The sequence below is a fragment of the Zerene cesonia genome, chromosome 6, assembly GCF_012273895.1.
Source record: "Zerene cesonia ecotype Mississippi chromosome 6, Zerene_cesonia_1.1, whole genome shotgun sequence".
NCBI classification, from domain to species: domain Eukaryota; kingdom Metazoa; phylum Arthropoda; class Insecta; order Lepidoptera; family Pieridae; genus Zerene; species Zerene cesonia.
In genome coordinates this window covers 1,506,308-1,517,267 of record NC_052107.1, presented here as the reverse complement: position 1 = coordinate 1,517,267, position 10,960 = coordinate 1,506,308, and the positions used below count along the sequence as shown (strand labels likewise).

The 10,960-nt window shown below is 32.0% G+C and overlaps 2 protein-coding genes across 2 annotated transcripts in view; one reads left to right on the top strand and one right to left on the bottom strand.

Annotated features, from left to right (window-relative positions):
* The window catches only part of LOC119840569 (protein draper), a 28,107-nt gene extending 21,718 nt beyond the window's left edge, over positions 1-6,389 (top strand). Inside the window, exon 21 of the mRNA XM_038367257.1 lies at positions 5,397-6,389. Within this exon, the coding sequence (XP_038223185.1) occupies positions 5,397-6,389 (993 nt within the window). The remainder of the gene's footprint in view (positions 1-5,396) is intronic.
* Positions 6,390-8,742: 2,353 nt separating this feature from the next.
* LOC119840333 (acetylcholine receptor subunit alpha-like) overlaps positions 8,743-10,960 on the bottom strand; it is a 64,406-nt gene continuing 62,188 nt past the window's right edge. The window contains exons 9-10 of the mRNA XM_038366892.1: positions 9,797-10,076; positions 8,743-9,537 (exon numbers count right to left, since the gene is read on the bottom strand). Of these exons, the coding sequence (XP_038222820.1) occupies positions 9,343-9,537; positions 9,797-10,076 (475 nt within the window). The 3' untranslated portion in view covers positions 8,743-9,342. The remainder of the gene's footprint in view (positions 9,538-9,796; positions 10,077-10,960) is intronic.

Sequence of the window (10,960 nt, the reverse complement as noted above, 5' to 3'; positions counted from 1 at the left end):
TACCGCCGCGGAGGGACGACGCGCCCCCACCACCGAAACGAGAGGCGTATAGTGATGATGATGATGATGCGACCAGCTAGGGTGATGTATCATTGATAAAGGAGTTGGTGATGAGATAGTTGATAGTTAGTGAAAATTATGTAGCGTTTACAACATATCGAATAGGGATGATCGTCATACGGTGGTGATGATGATAAGATGATTTGGTGATAGAAAGTGTATTATGTAAATGTTTGATATAAAAGCTACTTTAAGCATATTGTGAAGAGATACTAAGAACTTTTTAACATTTGACGGGCAACAAAAAGAAGGTATTAAATTAAAAACATAAAAAAAAAATTTAAAACATCTTTTCAATAGTTCAATAGCATTGTAACAACTCTTATTACTTTTATGTGCATAAAATACAGTACAGTTTATTCAGCGGCCTAATCACAGGATAGTGATCTCTTTCAGGCAAGCGGTGTAAAAAATGATGAAATAACACCTATGATGAGAAAGTTACAATTGAAAGCGTGACGTCACATCAGGGGGAAGGGGGTTCATACAATACTTTTAATGTAACTAGGTAGGGGGGGGGGGGGGTTAAATTATATATTAAACAGCAGAATTCGTGTGACGTCATTTATGGATGATGGGTCATGAAAAATTTTCGTGTGGCGTTGTATAAAACATTCATTTAAATTTGAACCTTATTTCCTGGCAATACTGTTACCTGAACGTGAAGCAAATAAAGTATAAAGTGGTGCCTAATCGGAGGGAAGAGTTTATTTTGTGAAAATTTTAACGTCATCGATATTTTGATAAAATTTTTTCGTCGTTCGAGAGCGCGTGTTCATGTAGTTTTTAATTAATTTAGGATCTCTCAATTATTATTAAGGATGAGGTGTGTTCGGCGATTGCGATAATTGTCAAATGATGTTTATGTATTTATAATATTATTAGCGGTCCGCCCCGACTTCGCCCGTGGTACATATATAGAATAAAGCCTTCCTCAATAAATGGGCTAGCTAAAACTGAAAGAATTTTTCAAAACCGACCAGTAGTTCCTGAGATGAGCGCATTCAAATAAACAAACTCTTCAGCTTTATAATATTAGTATTAGATAAAGGAAAAAGTGTGTCTTCGCCTCCGTTTCACGCCTATCCCGCTGACTCAATATGGATGAAATTTGGTACTGAGATGGTTTGACACCCGAGAACCTTTCTTTTTTAGTCCTTTCTTTGTTTTCATCCCGGAAATCCTATGGGAAAGGGTAGTTATACGAGGGAAATCCGGGGACTGTAACCATTGGGGTGTTACATATATTTCTTACTGATTTTCTTCGTCTGCTCTCAAAATAATATTTTTCCTATAACACTTCATTGATACTCATCTTATTGTAGCCTGATGTTATATAAACCTTTTGCTTTCTTTAATAAGTGCACTATCCAACATGAAAAAAGTTTCCATTAGAGTCAATAGTTCCTGAGATTAATGCCTTCAAATATACAAATAAACTTATTCGATTCATAATAATAGTACTGATTAGATACGAACTCATTCTTTCCCAATTCTTTAATTTTCATATAATTTCTACGTCTTAAATTTACTTTCTTGTTTTAACGCAAATTATTATCTATAAATTAAGTATTATTTAAATAATTTTGATAAACCCATCTCCTATCTGTATGAAAATTAACAAATTCGTAACAAATGGTGAATTTCATAATCTCTCCTGTACCCGCCGGCATAAAAATGCATACTAATAACGATACAAAACTGAAGTTTGTTTGATCGAACGTGTCAATCTCAGAAATAATTGGTCCTATTTACAAAAAAATCTCATAAATATGTGCACTATCCCTGAGTACTATAGGCGATATATGTACGGGCGAAACCGGAGCGGGACGCTAGTATTTTATAATTATTTGAGATGCGTTGGAATCGCCAAATCCCAGCCCACGATAGCAATAACACCTCCATATATTGCTGTATTATACACATATTAAATCAATTAATTTTCATATTTTGTATACATAATGTAAGTTTTACATATCATTGTATGTATCGCATCTGTTTATTATAGTAAATATAAATTATAGATATATCTTATGTGTAAATTAAATTTTGTCGAAGTATTTTATGTAGATTCTTAAAATATTAAACTAAGCAATGAATAATGTGTAGTGGATGGATCTTATGAAAATATACGCCTCGAATCAAATTATTGTCATTTGTGTAGGTTTTATAATAATTGGGTAGTGTTTTTATATAAGATGTCATGAGGTATAAATTTAAGGAATAAATCGTAAAGTTATTGTGCGATAAACCTTTGTTTCTTGAAAGAGGCTTATATTTTGATTTTCATAAAAAATATAAGTAAAAATGGAAAAGCGTGATATTGTTGGTACATCATATAATTTATTTTTGCTTATTTTGTGTTCTTGAAACTCAAATTATTTAATCCTTTTAACAATATTGTCGAAAAGCTATTAAGACGTGGATTGCACTCGTTACATTCCTCATTCATTACTTTTTTTATATATTTTAGCAATGTTGCCTGTAATGTGAAGATATATTGTTTAATTTATAGTCTAAAATCCAGCACGCTTTAAGTGACGAGTAAATATAAAAATTTTATTAAATTTGTATATAACTTTATTATAAATACGTTTTTATTATAACCGTTAGTTGCAATTGCTCTCGATTTATTTTTGTATTTGAAAACGAGTGTAAATATACTTATGTAGCTTTATAATATAAACTCAGTTAAAATGAATTATATAAAATAAATTATGAGGTTGTAAACGAAAATATACGATGCTCAAACTGTGCCAAATTTTATTTATGGAATTTTCTAGAACCGGCAGCATGTGTTGTGTATTGCAAACATTAAAAATTTCCTTATATTTTAAATGTATATATCATTTGTATGTTTTTTTTTATTTTAAAATCGAGAAATCTAATTTGAAATTATGAATTTTTATTTGCTTTATTGGTTGTTATGCGCTAATAATATTTGCAGCTAATTACGTTTTATATTTATCTAAATGTAATGTGTTAAATGCTCAGAATATTCAGTAAAAGGCAACTTTAAACGAATACATACAATAAATTTAAGATTAAATATGATATTATACAATTAAACATAAATATACAATTATTTATAATGCGAGTTGTTTTTATCCTTTTTAAACTATACGTATATCTTTTAAGTATGTTATTTTATCAAACAAAAATTCATAGAGCAACTTCTATTGGTGCAAAATGAATATCAATTTGAGATAGTAAGATTTTTTTAATTTAAAAATACGTAGTGACGTCAGCAATATTAAACAAAGGTTAAATGACAATTTAATACAAAATTTTAAGGTGAAAATTTTATAATAAATTAGTAATCGGTGTACAAAAATATTATAGCTATATGCTATGATATTATTAGAATTTCATAGAATCGGATGGGACAATAATTATACAACTGTTTAAAATGATAGGTCAATTATTGCTAAGTTTGTATTTGAAAGTAAAAAAATCAATGTATGTTCGTTGCGTAATTGTCGTTTTGCGTGATAGTCTTCTTGATAGTGATCGAAATTGTTTATGGTCATTGAATATTGATTTTATATCTGGAAAATGTATTATTGCATAATCTTTGATGTATTTGTAGCAGTTCGAGTCACAATCACGTATTTTTTTATAGGACTATTTATTTTTCTACGATGATGCTTAGTCAAAATATGTCCGAGAGACGTTGTGTAAAATATTCATTGAAATTAGCATCTTATCTCGTGGCAGTAACGTTGAAAGTTGATTGTTTCGCTCACTAAAAACCTGCCCTATGCGTGTAGGCAGAGTTTTGCATCTGTCACTGTTTGACCGTGATTGTTTATCTTATTGTTTAGATTTGGAATCACTATTTTGGATATTGAAGCAGATTTTAATAAGAAAAATTATGTAGATACATAATTTGACAATGAAAACTATGTAAAAAAGAGACAAATTGTCACAAACATCAGCTAAAAACATAAAGCTGACAACTTATTTGTGACAAAAATTTGTTACAAAATTATTTGTCAGCGTAAAAGTTGCTCTTCAACTGAGATCAAGCGAAAGTATAAATGTAATCAATAATTGTATGTTTTATTTTGCTATGTCTTGATCGTATGACAAATAAAATTCAATAACCCTGCGTATTGACCAGTTTCGAAATTCAAATTATCTAAAAAAAAATTAAAAAAGAATTTTTAGCGGATTAATGGATATATGTCGATAAAAATAAATTGAATTTTGAAACCACAAACGGCGTTCTTATTTCAAGTGAGGTAAGGTACAAATTGTAAGTTTTAAAGTGAAATATCGCCAATTTGCGGAGAAGCGTGCACTAATATTTTTTTAAGCTGTGGAACTTATTTGTCGCAATTTTGGATTATTTTTAGATTTAGTTTATTAATATTAAAGAGTCTATTAACGCAATTACAACAAATGTTTATATTTTCACGTTTAATACATCTTAGAATAGTTTAATATTTGTGATACGATATTGGGTTTGAATAAATCAATTTTGCTATTAATTATGAAGTTGTTTTATTTTTTTTTACACACTAGCCGCTCGTTCCGGTTCTGCCCGGGTTGGCCCAGGATAAAAAATAGTCACAGAGGTAACGTGGTATTCTATTGGTAGAAGAATATTTAAAATATGTTCCATAGATCCAGATATTACCCGCTACAGCGAGTCAAATTTACAAACTTTATGTCTATATAATATTATTAAAGATGATTTTGAGCGTTTAATTTATTTAGCTTTGAGTGGCGTAGTAAAGTGATAATATTTGTACAGGTGGGGCGAAACGCGTGTGCGGTGCTGTAGTATTGTAATTTCATGGAATAATTACTGTTTAATTGATATTTAGTTGTCAAAGAGATAGTTCGTAGTAAATTAAAATATGTTTTCGGATATGAAAGTTATTAATATCGTGATTATTTTCTCCTTTGTACCGGTGAGTGTTATTTAGAATAAATGAACTTAAATTTGCTATTAGAAGATTACAATAGGGACTAAATCCATACAAAATCTTTCACAAAATCGTATTTAACGGACACTAAAACTTAACTCTAAAGTTATAAATATTAATTTATTACATATAATATAATTTTTCGAAACATGGTTAGTGTTGTTTCAGTTTAAGGTGGTTCGGATTTCATGTTTGATTGGTAATTAACGGTTTGATAACTTATTTTATCAAATACCCTGACCCTATGGGAGCAATCGAGTAACTAGTCACAAACATTACTAAAAATATGTTTTAATTAAATATAAGATATATAATATACCGATAATTTCATAAGTAAAAGTAAGGTAAGCCTTATATATCAAAAGTAGTAGATAACCCTTATCGAGCGATGTAAAGTTTCAGGTATCAGGATCATTTTACGATGAACTCCAAGGCGCGATGCATTCAGTCCAACATGGCTTCGGAAAGTTACTCAGTGACGTTGTATACGACGTCACAGACACGGTACATTGTACTATATCTGCGGTGGAACACGTGCTTACGCTCAACGGTTTGATAAAAACCAAGTCGATGTATGGTCATAGATGTCGGGACGGACCTCTTCCCCCGATAGAAACGCGAGATGACGACCCCTTAGAAAATTTCCTTCGAACCAGAGATGCACTCGAGGAACAATCATTCGGAGAAGCGGCACCAAACCTACTACATACTTCAATAGAAAGAGTGAATAGAACATTGTCCCACGCTTTAGACAATCGAGAGAGTCAACGGAAAATAGATAGTATATCAAAGGTTTTAAAGGACGAAACTGAACAGTTGACCAAAGTGAGCAACATATTGCGGCAAGAATTGAACAGCATATCACAGAACGTCAATACCGAATTAAATAATTTGGAATCATCTGTGTGGACAGAAAGACGGACTGAAAGTAAGAATTCTAAGCCTAAAAATAATAAGCCAGAACAGTCAGTTCCTGTTGATAAAACAGACGAAGAAAATGACGAAAACAACGGAGGAAATCAAGCATCCGACACATATAATGAAGCTAAACAAGAATTTGAGCATTTTAGAGACCAGCAAACTGATTCCAATGACTTTCCTACAAATTTTAGGGATGTAGCAAGGAATATTCGAGGCAAAAGTTACGAAGATTCCACACCGAAGAATACAGCAATGGGATCAGTTTTTGATGTCGACAACGGCAATTTTGATCAGTTTTCACCATTTTTTGATCCAGGAACTAGCAGTAAAGGGAACCATAAGCGGCTTTTACAGCACGCGGCTAGTATTATAGAAGACAGCCAACGGAACGAACAAATTATGAATAAAGTATTCAAGGAATCTCATACAGCAGCGGACATATTCAATGTAAATCCCGAAATATTCAATTTCTGAAATAATAAGGAATTATACAATAATTAAGACGGGTATAGTAAAACAGTAGAACCAAAGACGAACTCAATTTTATTTATGTTAGGCCATAGTTGTATTAATATACAATAAATTCAAATGTGATAATAAAAAACTCTTTTGTAGAGTTTTATATATTAAGAGATTTTCGTTGGGAATATAAAATAAAGATGCACAAATCTATGTTATAACGGTTTTATTAACAATATAAATCGGGTACATTACAAATTTTCTACAATTGAGCTACTATTCTACTGTCGGCAGTCCAACGTGCTTCTGAATACAACCCTTCCTTTGTTGCTTGTATAATAATGACAGATCCCAGCCTCATTAAAACAATCATTTATGGTAATATTTAATACATTTTATTCACAAAACATCAAGAATTATAAATTAAAACTGCTTATATAGGTATCTAAGATTTGTCTATCGATTTGATCCTTTTTTGCTTTAAATTTAAATCCATTCAAGTTGTGTTGTAATTATGATTTTTTTAATTTATTTATGACACGTCTAAAAAATGCTGTTTAAGGATGAAATGTTACATTTCTTTTCGTTTCAATAATTAAAATTTTGTACGCATTTAATATTCTTTCATTAATATTCAAGCACCCATCGGACTCTAAGCTATGCACCAATATAATTACCTAACTATATATAATTATTCATACTAATTATACACTACGAGTGCATTTTAAAATTATACACATTCAAACACAAAAAGCGTTTAGTATGCGTTGTTATTCGTTCGGTTTTTATATTTTGTACATATTATATTATTCAGATATTTAATTCGCGTTTTATTTAACTTAAATATTTGTATATTTTATACAAATTATTTACAGTGTAGAAAATTTTGAAAATGTCTTCACAATTTTTTGGCACTTAATCAGTCCGATCTGACAACATAATGTTTTATTCTTATTTCTGGAGTGTAGAGGAAGGAAAACCATCTCTGATCCATAGGATATGTAAATAGTGTCCGACAAATAACTATTGAATAATACGAGATCCGACCAAAAATGACGCTGGAGTGAGAAGAGTGTATGCTAGGAATTTAGCGGTAAAATACAGAATAAAGTGATTTGGTTGAAGACATAATAAGTTTTAAAATTAAAAACTCGTTATAAATTTGTGTAATGTTAATTAAATCTTTAAATAAACATTAAATTTCAAATATTTATTTTCGACATTTACCAAATGCATTACAACTTCTAGAAACTTCTAGGTGAAAACATTTTCAAAATTTAATTAAGCGTTTAATATTAACAAAATCAATTATCTGTTACAACAATAACATGAGCCTAGTGGATATTTGACTAGACTCGTTGTTCAAAATTGAGCAATCATCACTTATGTATATTGTACTTATAATCATAAGCATTATTCGTTTTGTCCAAGATCCATCGATCTTAATGGTCGCTTAGTCCCCTCTCTATGATGTAATAGTATTATAGTTTCGATCTTCTTGTATGATGATGACGAATTTGCTAAAAATCAACTTACCGTAATGACGTAAGGAAAGAATTTCGCTATACATTATAGAAACGGGACAATAATGAAGTTACTCTTATTTCATAATAAAATCGTTTCACATGTTCTATTCTGCGACAGATTTATAAATAATAGAAGATATCTACTAATTGAATTTTGTAATAGAAATAGTTAATAGCTAATTAGGTTTAGGATTATATAAGAAGATTTAACTAGGAATATCAATACAAGATGTCTATATTGTTAGAAAGATAGAAAAGACTAGACTTAAGTTATATTTTAGTATATTAATAACGAAGATTACTCGAAGTTGTTGTTGCATGATTTAAACGTTATTTTAGAGACAGATTTTGTACACAAAGTGAACACTATGAAGAAAACACACTTCAATTAAAATTTAAATCGGTTAGAATTTAGAACTTCATAAGCTTCCTTTAAACACACATTGTCACCTTTCTTTTTTTGTTCTCGTTTTTAAAGAAAATAATAAATGATGGCGATTTTCTTATAGATAATTTCAATTAATTCAGTAGATTGAAAATAATAATAATTTATATATATAAGACTATTAAAAATCGAAGTAACAAAATCACAACATTTACCATATCCAAAGAATTTTTATTCATACTGTTTTGTTTATTAAGTAAAACCTATCAACTACGATCTAGCCAAGTGCAGAATAGATGTATAGATAAGATTATTCTAGAAGTTTCGAGTGTCGTGGAATAGAACACGTTGTGATGGGACGGGCGCGCGCTAATGACGAAAATGTTAAATGACGTTTTTTTTTTCTTTATTTATTAATGGCCTTTTATCAAACTTGTTTCTTTTTTCATACATAGACTCTTTTATTTTTAAATAAAACAATAAAAATACACAGATTAAAATTTGGACATTAAGATATTCGACGGAAAAAATTGATAATGATTTTGAGACAATAAAATAAAAATTTAAATAAATAAAGGGCAAAATTTTCTAATTATTCTATGACGTTGATGGACAAATTGTACGATCATTAAATTTGTTATATTAATATAACTTGCATTAACAATTTCCGAAGTAGAATGTTTGTTTCACTATATTGCCCATGGAGATGAGATGAAGAAGAGTTGATAGAGCTTCTGAGATTTAAATCTCAAGAAATTAATCTCGTTCGATTAGGTATTATTACGAGTAATCTTTGAACACCATTGAACGTATTAATGATTGAAAACTTCATAATACGACATATAATACGCATACATATATAAATATGTCCATGAATCAATTATTCACATAAGGATACGTGCAAACGATTCTCCACCTCTATGCTCTCTGCTTTATGGTCTGTGGTCTATGGTCGACAGCGGCATATAATTCCTGGTCTATAGTCTCTGCTCCAAGGTACGTTCTGTACATTTCGTAGTAATGAGTGTTCCATGCTCCGTGGTGTCTAGGGTCTGGTCTAGTTCGGCGGGGGGCAGCGCACGAGCGAGGAGGTCGCGATCTGGTTGAAGTGCTTGTCGATGGGCACGCGGTCGTCGTACAGCGTGGGCGCCTGCAGGATGATGCCCGCCGTGCCCACCAGCACCGCCAGCGTGAATATCCACAGGAACAGGCGGTCTAGCACCATGGCTACGTACTTCCAGTCTTCTTTTACCTGAACATGTTCATGGGTTTATTGGAATTAGTTTGGATTTCATTGATGTGTCTGATTAATCATTTAAATTGATGGAAAAATAATTAAACATTCAACAATTACGTTAGGTTATGTGAAATTTCTTTTTATTATATCATCTATAAATGACCAAAATCTAAATAATCTCAAAAATAGTTCTCAATCGATTTGGTTGAACACCTGCGTCTGTATAAAGTGCATCCCTGAACCCAGAACCCTGCATTTCTGTCCCTATACCAACCTTAGTAGAATCCTCGAGCATCCTCGTATGGTCAGCGATGAAGCGCACACAGAAGCACGTCTTGTGCACTTCGGGCGGGCAGGCGGAGTGGCTGAAGCCGGGCGGGTCGGGCACGGGGCTGAGCGCGTCGTCGTCGGGCGAGCCGGCCGGCCCCGCGCCCAGCCCCACGCCCAGCCCCACGCCCAGCCCCGCGCCCGTTCCCACGCCCGACCCCAGCGCGCCGCCCTCGCTCGACCCGTGCACCACGCAGCTGCCGCCGAAACGGTTGCTGTCGCTTATACTGTTGGTTTTAAGTGCCGTCAAGCTATGATGATTTTATTACATTATGGTAATCGAGATTGTACCATAACATATTGCATGATGTAGATTTATTTATAACCGTGAACTCAGATCGTTCTTAATGAGAAGATTTGGGAAAGTATTTACTAAAGGAAATCCATCCAGTAATCAAAGTGGCATATAAAAAATCTTTTCGATTTCCAACAAAGCAATTGTACTTAGAAACTGGCCAGCTTAGTGTTCGAAAGCTATTTATAATTGCGCTCATTTTAAAATTTCATAAATCAGCTACTAAGAACTTATTAAATCCGGATAGTAGACGTCTTACATGGCAAACTCCAGCCACCCGTACCTCTTTTGCTCATAAATTCTTCTCTTTCTTGGGTCCCTACTTGTATACTAAAATCAACATTAAATTAAATATCTTCAAAATGACTAGATGGAAACTAAAAAAGTGTCTCAAAGAATGGATGCAAGGTCTTGACTATATTCAGACTGAAGGTCTTTTAAAAATGGAAGTGTGACAGAACAAACAAGAAAAAAAATACATACATAAATGAATTAACTTGACAAACACACACACATACACACACACACAAACACACACACACACACACACACACACACAGAGAGGCACACTAATACGTACAAAATTGTAATAAGTAGTATAGCAGCATGAATTTATTTATTTTATAATCTATAATAATTAGTAAAGTTGTACTTTTTTAAACCTACCGGAAGAAACTTGTTCCCACGACACAGGGAATCCTAGTGTGGGAGCATGGGTTCTTAATCTACATATATGTCACAAAATTTTTTGATAAATAAATAAATTATTATTATTATTATGTGTATCTCTCCATAATACTCGGGTACCTCCAGAAG